Source organism: Leptonotus elevatus, chromosome 12 (genome assembly GCF_054856555.1).
Source record: "Leptonotus elevatus isolate MCC_2025b chromosome 12, RoL_Lele_1.0, whole genome shotgun sequence".
Lineage (NCBI taxonomy): Eukaryota > Metazoa > Chordata > Actinopteri > Syngnathiformes > Syngnathidae > Leptonotus > Leptonotus elevatus.
In genome coordinates this window covers 16,078,650-16,090,734 of record NC_141250.1, presented here as the reverse complement: position 1 = coordinate 16,090,734, position 12,085 = coordinate 16,078,650, and the positions used below count along the sequence as shown (strand labels likewise).

The 12,085-nt window shown below is 38.3% G+C and overlaps 1 protein-coding gene across 1 annotated transcript in view; it reads left to right on the top strand.

Moving 5' to 3' along the window:
• The window catches only part of LOC147164751 (E3 ubiquitin-protein ligase SH3RF3-like), an 80,766-nt gene that overhangs the window by 68,542 nt on the left and 139 nt on the right, over positions 1 to 12,085 (top strand). Inside the window, exons 8-10 of the mRNA XM_086091834.1 lie at positions 1,925 to 2,250; positions 5,938 to 6,284; positions 8,224 to 12,085. The exon at positions 8,224 to 12,085 is cut by the window's right edge and continues 139 nt beyond it. Of these exons, the coding sequence (XP_085947960.1) occupies positions 1,925 to 2,250; positions 5,938 to 6,284; positions 8,224 to 8,392 (842 nt within the window). The 3' untranslated portion in view covers positions 8,393 to 12,085. The remainder of the gene's footprint in view (positions 1 to 1,924; positions 2,251 to 5,937; positions 6,285 to 8,223) is intronic.

The following is a 12,085-nucleotide window of genomic DNA, read 5'->3' as shown; positions in this document are numbered from 1 at the left end:
CAGGCAATCGCCGACATATTCAGTCGATGGCTTAATCTCGTCACAGGTCAATCTTAAACTGCGCCACCCAAATGTGAGAAAAATACAAACTTAGTTAAATAAATGAGTGACCTTAAAAACGCATACATCAACAGAGAAGACACACAAGATGTGAAAACTTGGAGGGGAAAAAGTAGCAAGGCAAAAAACAAAAGGGAACCCAAAAACGGCTTTAAAATAGAAACATTGCCGCTATGTTGGCGCTGTAGGGCAGAGTTGGCAGCAAGTAAATGAACCTTGGCAGGTCTGCGTGGCATGTGAGGATGATGTGGAGCAGGTGTAGGAGGAGTGTTGCGTTAACACGCACACGCACACACAGCACTGCTTGACACTGGAAGACTGGGCCGCGCAAGGAAACACACTGCCGAATGACATCATTTTGTTTTTGCGTTCCATGTAGGCGTAATGACAGAGCCCCTTGCTTTTTCTCGCGCTCCCTGGCTGTGTCGTTCCCACACACATTCGCGCATCTGGACGACATTACAAAGCAGCAAGACACTTTGAGTACTGCAGTGTTGTGCAGAAGGAGGCTTGAAACTGTTTGGGGTGGGGGGGGGGGGTCCTTAAGTGTGTCCACATACAGATGGAAACTGATTAGTGAGATTAGTTGTTAAGGCAACTATTTACTGCATGGGAAGTTGTTGCCTATTATTTTGTTGTTCTTATTATTTACTCCTCCCAAAAAGTTTGCAAAATTTGGATTTCGAGTGTACTGTAATTTTCAGGGGAACCTAAAATGCTCTTGATCCTTCACAGGTGAACTTAATTTGACCTCTCTTTTTAATTTTATTTATTTTTTTAAATAAAAAAAAAGATTCAAAATACAATTTAATGCAAAATTACAATTAATCTGATTAATCGATTAAATAATCGATAGGTTAACTCATTCACTGCCGTCGACGGCTAATTACGTCAGAAATTAATTTTAACCATTTCTATTAGTTTTACACTTTTGTTAACAAGAGTATGAAAACCTAGAACTATTAAAGTCATGCGATTAATTACAATTTAAAAAATTCAGGCGATTACAATTTTTAATTATAACTAATCGCATGACTTCACTAGTTAACTCTTGATTAATCACACATTTTAGATCTGTTTGTAATGTACAATAAAAAAAAATCTAGGTTTTCATACTCTTGTTAACAAAAGTGGGGGAAAAATTTAAACTAATAAAAATAGTTCAAATGAATTTTTGACGTCTATAGCCGTCAATGGCAGTGAATGAGTTAATCGTCGATTCTAAAAATATTTGTTAGTGACAGCACGTTTGTGATTTGGTTAACTGTCGTTCGCCTGCAATCCAAACCGAAACCATAGTTGCCCGAACAGTATTAACGTATCTCAGTTAGCACAAATTCAAATTCACACACAATTATATCAACAAGTGGCTACTATCGCTACATGCTACAGGCTAGTAAGTTAGCAAGCATTAGTTTACAGTTTTTGTTTTGTCTTCAATAGTTCCGTTATTGTTTATTAATGGGTTTTTTAGTCTCGTCTCATCTAACACTATGGGTGTAAATATTATATTTAGAAAAGGTAAAAATAAAAATGAAAATTTTAAAAACACTTGTAAAGGTTAAAGTTGGGTATTTGACTACTCGTTAGAGTCAAATTGACCCGCATTCACTGAAGTGGCGAAAATAATCAACCATCATTATGCCATTCTTGCTGGGAGGCAAAAGTGCTAATAACTTTGGCACCGCGGTTTTATGGTGCGTGTTATTTTTGATTACAAGTACAGTGTCTCTAAAGAGCTGAAATACGTAGATAAATGTTGCCTTCCAGAATTAATGAGGACTAATGACTACCCGCTGTCACTGAAAAGGTCTTCTCAGTTTAAAGTATATTAATGCAGAAAATATATTTGTGTGTATTTTAGTCCATAGTTCTCCTGCTGGAAGCCCAGAACGCCCCGCGGTGGCGATAACGTCCCTGCGCTCTCAGAGCTCCTCACCTTCACGTTGCTCCGGCCAATCGGGTCGCCCGCTCTCCATGACGTCTCCGGGACCCAGTTTGGGGCCCTCGCCCCTGTCGTCGCCCGCCTCACGGCCGCACCTGCCCCTGTCGTCTCCTTTGTCCTGCCTCACGCCTCCCAACGTGTCGGCGGTGCTGCTCAACGGGGAACCGGCCATCCCGATGCAGCCGCCCTCGCCGGGCCCCTCGCGCGCACCTGCGCAGTGCGCCCTCGCCGGCAAAACGGAGAAGGTAAGCTAAGGCTAAATGAAATGGGATGTTCAACGGGTGTACTTTGTTCAGTATGTTAGATAAAGGTTTTGGGACACACGTCATTGTTAATCAAATGGCGGAAGACATTTTTCACCTTTAAAAGACTTTGTTGTAGGAGCGTTTTGATGAAAGCTTTTGTCCGATATGGCTGTTGAGGCCATCAATGACGTCAAATGTTTCTCAGATGAGTGAAAGTAATTCATACAGACACGTTTGCTAACCTTGTAGAAAAAGTCTTAGTTGAAGTTCATGTTTATTATGTTTTTTTGCTTTTTATTTGTTTTTGTGGCGATACAGTATTCCCCCACTATATGGCGGTTCATCGTTCACTAATCACTGTACTTACAGTAAAGCCTTCGCATGTGGGAAAGGAGAGCTATAGTCACAAATGCAATTTTCAACTTATTTAACACCGGGAGAATTCAACTTTATTTCTAAAGCATTTAAAAATAAATAAATAATAAAATAAATAATAAAAAATATCTAATAACATTTCGTACATAACAAAGATCCAACATACAGCACAATAAATAAAAAGTGTCTTAGACCAAATTGTGACGACACACAGTAAATGCAGTGAGTTGCTGACATCATGCGTCCCAGCAGGCCCCGCCTTTTAAAGACACATGCATGTATACGGACGCTTCAGTTCGTAATAATAATAATAATACTGTATTTTCTGCTCATTTTATCCTTGCCATCAGTCATTGTGTTCATCTGTATTTGAAATGTTTAAAAAAAATATATTTTAATAAGCCTTGGGTGGGGGTATTATTTTTGGAAAATTATGTTATCTGTCTATATTGTGGATTTCCCCCCTATTATATGTGTGTCTGAAACGTGTCCCCTTCTCTGAACTGTGTACTTTGTATTTATTAGGGGTGTCAGGCGATCAAAATTTTTTATCGTAATTAATCGCATGACTTCAATGGTTAACTCACGATTACTCACACATTTTATATCTGTTCTAAACGTACAATAAAATGTATTAAAAAAAAAATCATACTCTTGTTAACATAAAAGTGGGGGGAAAAAAGGTTAAACTAGAAATATGGTTGCATCTTTTCATCATTGATACAGAAATTTCATAATAATTCATAAAACCGAGTTAAAATTGAAAAGATGTACTGTACTGTAAAAAAAAAAGAAAAAAAAAGTTTGATGTTTGTGTTGAGGTCGTTTTTCTTCCACTAGATGGCATAATTGCATTTGTAAGACGGTGACAGCTCGGTGCGTTTATCTTTCCATATGACCTCATTTACTCCCAAAAGCACATCGACCCTTATAAAGGCAGCCTATTGCCCATATTGCTCTAATACGCCCAACTCAAAAACAACCTCTGCCAGCTTTAATATAAAAAGGTTGTTGCTCGCTAAGGAGAGCGTTGTGAAAATGTAATCGTTTCTCAATTGGCCCGCGCTGTAGCCCTCCAGCAAAAGCAGTGAAACGTATCCGAGCTAATTATTGATTCATTTCTGCTTTAACAGCTGCAAAGCACTGGAATTGTCTGAAGTTAAGCCCGAGCGTTTGTTACCAAGCGTGCACGCCTGGCCCCGTCTCTCGAACCCTTACGGCACTCATATTGAACTCTCGTCTCCAACGCCGCGGCGGAAACTCGGGGTGTCAAATCGGGACATGCTGGTGTTGAATGATGGCAGGGGAAAGCGCTGCATCTGTCTCAGCTCCTTTTGTTTTGGCTGCTGGCTGCGCTGTGTTGGACAGCTAATCTAACTACGTGGCTAGCTGACAAACAGCCCTGCGATGGCGGAACAGCAGGCTTGTTTACATCATCCCACTCAAAGATGCTTTTTTTTTTCATGAGGCCCAGATATTAATGAATCCTCGTCTCCTGCCACAGCTACAGATTTGATTTGTGTTCTATTTATGTCCGTCCAATTTGGTTGGCTGTCTCTTGTGCGTTTGGAGCCTGGAAGACGCGGTTGGATGAGTTTGGTCAGGTGTCCCAATTGTTTGGCGATTAAATGTACAGCGTCCTATCATTAACTTTAGCTGGAATTACCCAACAGATGCAAGTACTCGAGTACGATGACAAAATGATAACCGCGAGCAAAAATATTGCTGTATCAAGGTATTAAAATTACAGTTGTAAAATTACCTCTCGTGAGCTATTTTTTTTTAACAAAATAAAGACTATTTGGCACATTGATACTTATAAATAAATAAGTGTTAACATCCTAGTGAGAAAATACAAAAAAAATTTCTCGCTATGAAGTGTCTTTTCGACAATTAAAATTGCTTACGACATTTTCAATTGAAATAATAAATTTTATCGGAATGCTTTTGGAACATTAAACATAGCCCGGGTCAAATTGACCCATTTTAAAGTTGACAAATAAGTAGGGTTTTTTGGGGGGTTTTTTGCTATGGAATTTCTCTCAATTAAAATTGTTCACTTTGAGATATGTTCAATTAAAATGGTTGCTAATGTTTTTGCTTTTGGAACATTAAACATAGCCCGGGTCAAATTGACCCATTTTAAAGTTGACAAATAAGTAGTGTTTATTTTCTTTTTTTTTTTCTTTTTTTTTGCTATGGAATTTCTCTGTTAAAATCGTTCACTTTGACATATGTTCAATTAAAATGGCTGCTAATGTTTTAGCTTTTGGAACATTAAACATAGCCCGGGTCATATTGACCCATTTTGAAGTTTAGGAACCTTATGAAACTTTACATCAACGGACAATTTAAATGGTTCATTTTTGCATAATTGCATTGAAAATAGTAGTCTTTCATGATTAAACTTGTTTAAAAAGGTTCATTTGAAATATTTGTGATAAAAGCATATAATAATGTTTATTGGGCTGTGTTTAATCTTCAAATACAGCCCGGGTCAAATTGACCCGGGAACATTATTGCTGTTCCTGAGAAACCAACCGAACAAACTATTTTCATTCCTGTCTGTTTTCAAACCGAGTTATCCATCAATTTGTATTGTCTTCATAATAACACGATGATGCGATTATATATTTATATGACTTTACAGTGGCCTGAGGAAAAACCATAACTACAAAGTGGCCTGCAACGAAAATGTCTCCGCCACCACCAAACGGTTGACATGTTTTCAGTGTTTTTACTCATCCTCCATAGTTAAAGAAACATTCATGACAACAAGCAGTTACCGCCAGCCGTTTGATCTGTCAGCCTCTGTATTCATCTTTGGGATAATTTACTGTAAAAGCACTTAAAGAGTGTTGAGCGTGGGTGAGCAAATGGTCCAGTAATTAGGTTGATGGGCGGGCGCGAGCTGGCATCTGCAGCAGCGCTTCTCACAAACATGCCGTCTGCTTCTACTACTATTTGTAATGTGACCTTATCAATGGATAAATCAAATGTGGGACTGAGCTTCGAGTGTAAAATTACATTTTGGGGGGGGGGGGGGGGGTGGATGCTACATGAAGCGATCTGCTTTGACATTAGAGTTATGTGGGTGTATACTGCCACCTTGTGGTGTGTAGAACAACAGCAACGATGTAGCACATAGTCCATTGAAAAACAGCTGGTGAAAGTACTCATTGCTCTTACTGGTCATTATATCAATTTCAACAATAACGGTAAAAACATCTATTAATTTGACTAATATGAATATGAATTAATAATTGTTTGTTATTGACTATATTCCTCTCTTTGTTTACTTCTCCCTATCAGAAAGAAAGGAAAGGTTTGTTGAAGCTCCTGTCAGGGGCGGCGGCCAAAAAGAAACCACGCTCACCCCCCGCCTCCCCGCCAACCCACGATCCCTCCAACGATCTCGCCCACCACCCGCACCACCCCCACCACCACCACGCCCGCTCCGGATCGTGTCCCATGGTTTCTCAGGGGCGGGCCGGCTCGTGTCCCGTCGAGATCGACATGGCGGGGGCCGTAGGGCTGGAACCCCTGCACAGGAAGTCGGGCTCCTTGGATACAAACTTTCCCATGTCGCCCCCGCCAACGCGAGCCAGCAGTGTTCTCATGGTGCTCCGGCCCGAACCCAAACCGCTGTCCAGGGAGAGGTGAGTACTCTCACTGATGAAAAATTTCGAAAAATAATTTGTGATTATTATTTTTTTCTCAATATTGCAATTGCGATTTCATATTATGTGATTATTTTTCTCAAGGTCCTCTTCCCATGTATTTTTTAACAGACACAGGCAATTAATTCATCTGCATTACAATAAACAATATCAGATTACTTCAATTGGAGTTACGAACTCACGGAACACTTTGTGCGAAGAAGTCACAAAAACACTGCTTAGCATTAATAAATGTGATTTTTTAAAAAAAATGTGTATTTGAGTTGCTTCGTGTTCCAAGTACCAATTGCTTTGAATTTGAAAAGAAAAACGTACTGTTTCGGTCGCAAAGGTCTAACATGAAACACTAAAGACATCTAGTGGCAGAAAATTGCCTCAACTCAAACCTAGGACTCAGTGTTTCACACTCCTTTTAACTGTTTAACTTCAAATAACTTCATGAATTACTTACTATAAAATGACTATTAATGGATTAAAAGATACAACCACATTTATTTTTGGTAACCATATTTGTTCTTTTTTTTCTTTGTTAATTAATGAGTATGAAAAACTTGAAAAATATTTTATTTTACATTTTCCAAAGGTATAACGTTGGTGCTTAATTTGCATGAATTAATTAAAAATTAATAAATATAATTAATTGTAAATAAATTATGGAAATCGTGCCATTAATTATGTTAAAAATGTATCCACTGACAGCCCTAATATATAAAAAGTATACAGTATGCATACATGTATGTACTGTATGTATCTATGTATATGTGCATATATACTATAATTAATGTGTTAATTTTGAGTTAATTTAAAGTTCCTTTAACGTCACTCATTTTTTAAAGCGTGAATAATGACTGCCCCTTACTTGGAAAGCCTGTAAAGGGGGAATTCCGGTTGCAACGCAGCAGACATGTCCACGTCCAAATTTTGCAGTAATAAATGTAATAATAATACATATATATGTGGAGACTGTGGTCAATTTGTATTTTGCAATTTTAAAAATGTGCAGAATTTCACATGTGACTTCATTTTAAATATGAAAAGAAAAATGCACTGAGCTGTCACCAACATCTTAAAAATGCAATTATGCCATCTAGTGGCAGAAACATGACCTCAACACAAATCGATTTAACACTATATATATATATATATATATATTATAGTACACTACATCTATCAACAACTAAACAATTCAGCCCTATTTCTATTAGTTAAAAAAAAAGTCCACTTTTATATTAACAAGAGTATTAAAACTTAAGGGAAAAAATTATTTTATTGTACGTTTTATTGTACATTTAGAAGAGATGACCTTGGCCATGTTTTAACTCATTCACTGCCATTGGCGGCTATAGACGTCATAAATTCATTTGAACTATTTCTATTTTTATTTTTTCCACTTTTGTTAACAAGAGTATGAAAACCTAGATTATTTTTTTTACATTTAGAACAGATATAGAATTTGTGATTAATCGTGAGTTAACTATTGAAGTCATGCGATTAATTACGATTAAAAACTGTAATCACCTGAAACCCCTAGTATATACATTATGGGAATTAAATTAGTTTTAAATTACATTAAATCAAAACCTAGAAAAAAAATTATTGTACATTACGAACAGATATAAAATTTGTGATTAATCGTGAGTTAACTAGTGAAGTCATGCGATTAGTTATGATTAAAAAAATATAATCGCCTGAAATGTTTTATTGTAATCGATCGCATGACTTTAATATTTCTAGGTTTTCATACTCTCGTTAACAAAAGTGGAAAAAAATGTTAAACTGATAGAAATGGTTCAAATGAATTTCTGACGTCTATATCCGTCGACGGCAGTGAATGAGTTCAAAGGCATTCGACCAGCTTTGTTGAAAATTGCACAAAGTCCATTCACTGACTTGAGTCTCACCTTCCCGCGTTGGCCAGGTACCGAGTGGTGGTTCCTTACCCGCCGCAGAGCGAGGCGGAGATCGAGCTCCGCGAGGGAGACGTGGTGTTCGTCCACAAAAAGCGAGACGACGGCTGGTACAAAGGCACCCTGCAAAGGACGGGGCAGACCGGCCTGTTTCCCGGAAGCTTCGTGGAGAGCTTTTAAAACGAGACACGCAAAAACCACTTGGCTTGATATTGGGTTTTCCAATCTGCCTTAAGGAGCTGTCAACCTTCAACAACAACGGCAACAACAACAACAACATCACCCGGAATTCGAGTGTCAGCGGCGAGATTCTTCCCGTGGACTTTTTACAAATCAGAAAAGGACGGTAGCACAAGACGTCTTCGGAAGTCTTTCTCAATCCAGCACATTTTCGCCAGAAAAAAAGGATAACCACACACATGCACACGCACACACTCAAAGAGCACACAAAAGCTTCCCAGGTGTCGTTCACCAGCACAACAAGCATCAGCTCGGCTTCAAACTGCGACCTCAGAACTCCTCTCTGGTGCGTTCTTTCTTTGCAAAGACCCAAACCAGGTTCATCGTGTTTGTGGCAATAAGCACACCTTTCTGTTTTTAACTCAATACGTGTTGATGTAGGGCTGCAACTAATGACTTTTTTTTTTTTGGTTGACTATTTCGTTTGGTGAATCTTTTTTTCTTTTTTTTTTAAACAGGTTTTAATTTCAATCCCTTTATTTCAAATTGAAAGTGCAGAAAATAGGCACAAATCTTGATCACTATTTTACAAAATCCAATTAGTCTGCTTTCATGGAAGAGAAATTTCCAAGGATTTGGAATTCATTTGAAATGGCACAAGGTATCTCTGAATAATGAATCGATTATTTAATTAATGAATCGCTGCACCTCGATACAAATACGTGTAGCGTTGTTTTCCTCTCTTTGTTTTTGTTTGTTTGTTTGTTTTATAAATGTTCAAATTGATATTTGTGTTGTCCCAAGCTGTGATCTGTCACTGGATTTGTTTGTATTTAAAAAAAAGAAAAAAGAAAAAGTGCAACAAGTAATTTGATCGTTCATTTTTATATTTATTGAATCTGAAATTGTTCTGTTGTTCTATTTAATGTTTCCCACGTGCACACGGTGGCTTCAAGTGAGGAAAAATGGCTTGCTGAATGTAAAAAAAAAAAAAAGTATACAAATTCTTAGGATGATTATTTTGCATTGATAATGTTTTGGGTTTTAATGGAAGCAGAGATGAGATTGCACTCGGTGACATGATGATTACTTCTTCTTCTTTTTTTTAACCAAATTAAAAAAAAAACTCCCAAATTCTACTGTTTAGAGAAATGTGCAGCGGTGTGAAAAAAAAAAAAGTTGTGTTGATGAAGGGGGCGACGCGAAGAACCGGAATATGTGAACCGAAGCTTTTCCTTCTCCGCCCGCCAAATCTTTGATAGCGACTCGGATCGTGTTGATATTTTTGTACGAGGCTTCAGTGAGTGTACAGTCTGTCTGCTTTATGAATTTTTACGTCCTGAGAGCTCGTTTACATCTGCCACACTATCTACCTTTCCCACCTTCTTTCCTCAGACAGAAGCACAGCCAAACTGGAGGGTTTGACTCACTCGGTATGCGTGTGAGAGTGAGTGTGTGATTATTTGAGTTGAGGTTCTTCTCACGGTGACACAAGGGAAGGGCTAAAAAGGAAGATGGAATGTGCATAAATACCCTCGAGGGGACGAGAGCGTAAAGTGTGAGTGAGGCGGGGTTTTAATCGTGGCCGTAGGTGAAGCTCATTGATTGGCTGAGCACGCGATTTTAAAATTGATTTATTTACTAAGATCTACGGTACATGAAATTGGTGCAGTAGATGTAAAAAGAGACATTGCCCTGTAAAATAATAAAAAATTATAGTAAATTCGACGCCGTCTTAAAACTTTTTTTTCAGGATATACAAAAAAAAATGAACCATTTGCATCATTAGGAGATAATAAGGGCCCCCCAAAAAATGTGGTGGGGAAAAAAATGAGAAAAAGAGAAATTAGTTATACTGCATGTAATTGACACAAAAAAAAAGATTAAATTCATTGACATTTTTTGTTTGTGAATGAAAGTGTAAGAAAAGCTCTTGGATTGTGTACATCGCCACCTACTGTCGTGGCATGTCTATTACACAATGTTGCTATAAACAGATCAATTCATCTATTAAAAACACATTTTCACTCTTACGGCTTATATGGGAAAAAAAACTGTGATTTTCAAATAATGACCTCCACCAAGGCCAAATAGCATATTGGCATATGTTTGGCACAAGTTTACTTTAGTACACAAATCCAATCTTCAACCCAATCTGCTGGGTCAAAATCATTAACCCAATCCCCTCAAAGCTACCCAGCGAGTGAATTTGTATTTTTGGGGCTAAAACAGTCAGTTAAAATGGATCAACTTAAAAAAATATACATTTTTGACATTTATTTTCAACAATGCTAGTTAGCACCAGAAAGCAAGCAACTTTAATGTGAGGGGATAATACAAAGGACAACAATTGTGTAAGCTCTTATTTCTTAGTTGCAAAACATAAAATATTAAGTTGAATTGCCTAACTTAAAATTTCAGTGTATAGATAAATATGGTGTGGGTTAGGAAAGCACTGTATTGCATGAACCCAATGCAAGTTGACCGTAACAGGGAAAGAAAACAAATGATTATATCTGCACCTTTATTTGAATCGTCACCAAAATGTTTCGTGTTGGGCCACCAGTCCACACAGAAACCATTCCTTTCTGCCTTGCTTGGTGAAAGGTAAATCCCTTTTCACACTGCACTTACTCAGTCTGAAAGAGTTGTGCGGCAATGTGAAATGATCGGTTGCTAGTGTGCCCATATTTGGAAGTGCTGACGTAGCAGCCTACCAGGAAGTAGAAACAGATTTTACCGCTAGTTAGGCCGCACCTCAACAAGATGTATCTTTCTTTGTTGCAAACAAAATCCCTGACGTTGCTCTTTTCAAAAAGGAGGAGGAGGAGGACATGAGCAGCAGAGAAAAATAAATGGCTCGGCAGGAACTTGGATAGTTACTTTGTAAATAAATCAGGCAAAATCAAATAACACCAAATCACTGCGCCAGCTCCTCTCCGATCAGATTCCATTCTGTGGTCCCTGCCCATAATTGCAGTGTGAAAAGGGTAGACCTCAACAGCAGAGTGTCGGCATTTGTGTATTACTCCTGTATAATGTGAAAAATTTGAAGACATTAAAGTGCCAACCCCAAACACAAACTAAAAACAAACAAAAATCTTAATTTCCTTGAACCCGTGAAACAAAAAAGTGGCCAAACACGCGTCATGTTGGAAAATAAATTGCAAGCTGCCGTCACAGTGACGACAGAGAGAGAAGCTCAGCGCATTGTGGGTAATCCCCATGCAGCTGGAACAACTCTGCAAAGTAGATTAGGGTCAAAGGTGAAGAGCAGAAAAGCTGGAGTCGCAAATTACTCCAAACAATGTATTTTGTTTCTCGCACGCGGAAACTGGAAAGAAAGCACAGCAGACAGAAAAGCAAAGTCGACTTAAATTAAGTCGGATACGACAAATAAGCTTCAACGTGTCAAACGGTCACTTTAGTTGATACTCTGGGCCGTCAACTGCGCGGTCTCCTGTGTCGAAATTGTCTTTATGGGAAACGAATGTGTTTGTGTGTGAGTGAGTGTACTTCAGGGGGGGGGGGGCCTCGCTATGTAGCTCTACACATGGAAATAAATAAATAAATAAGCGGCATGGGCGCTCATCAGGACTCTTTCGTGTACAGCAAACGGTAAAGTGAAAAGAAGAAAAAAGTCTATCGAATTCTATATTGTGCAGAATATTTATAGGCCATTTGGTGCCATTG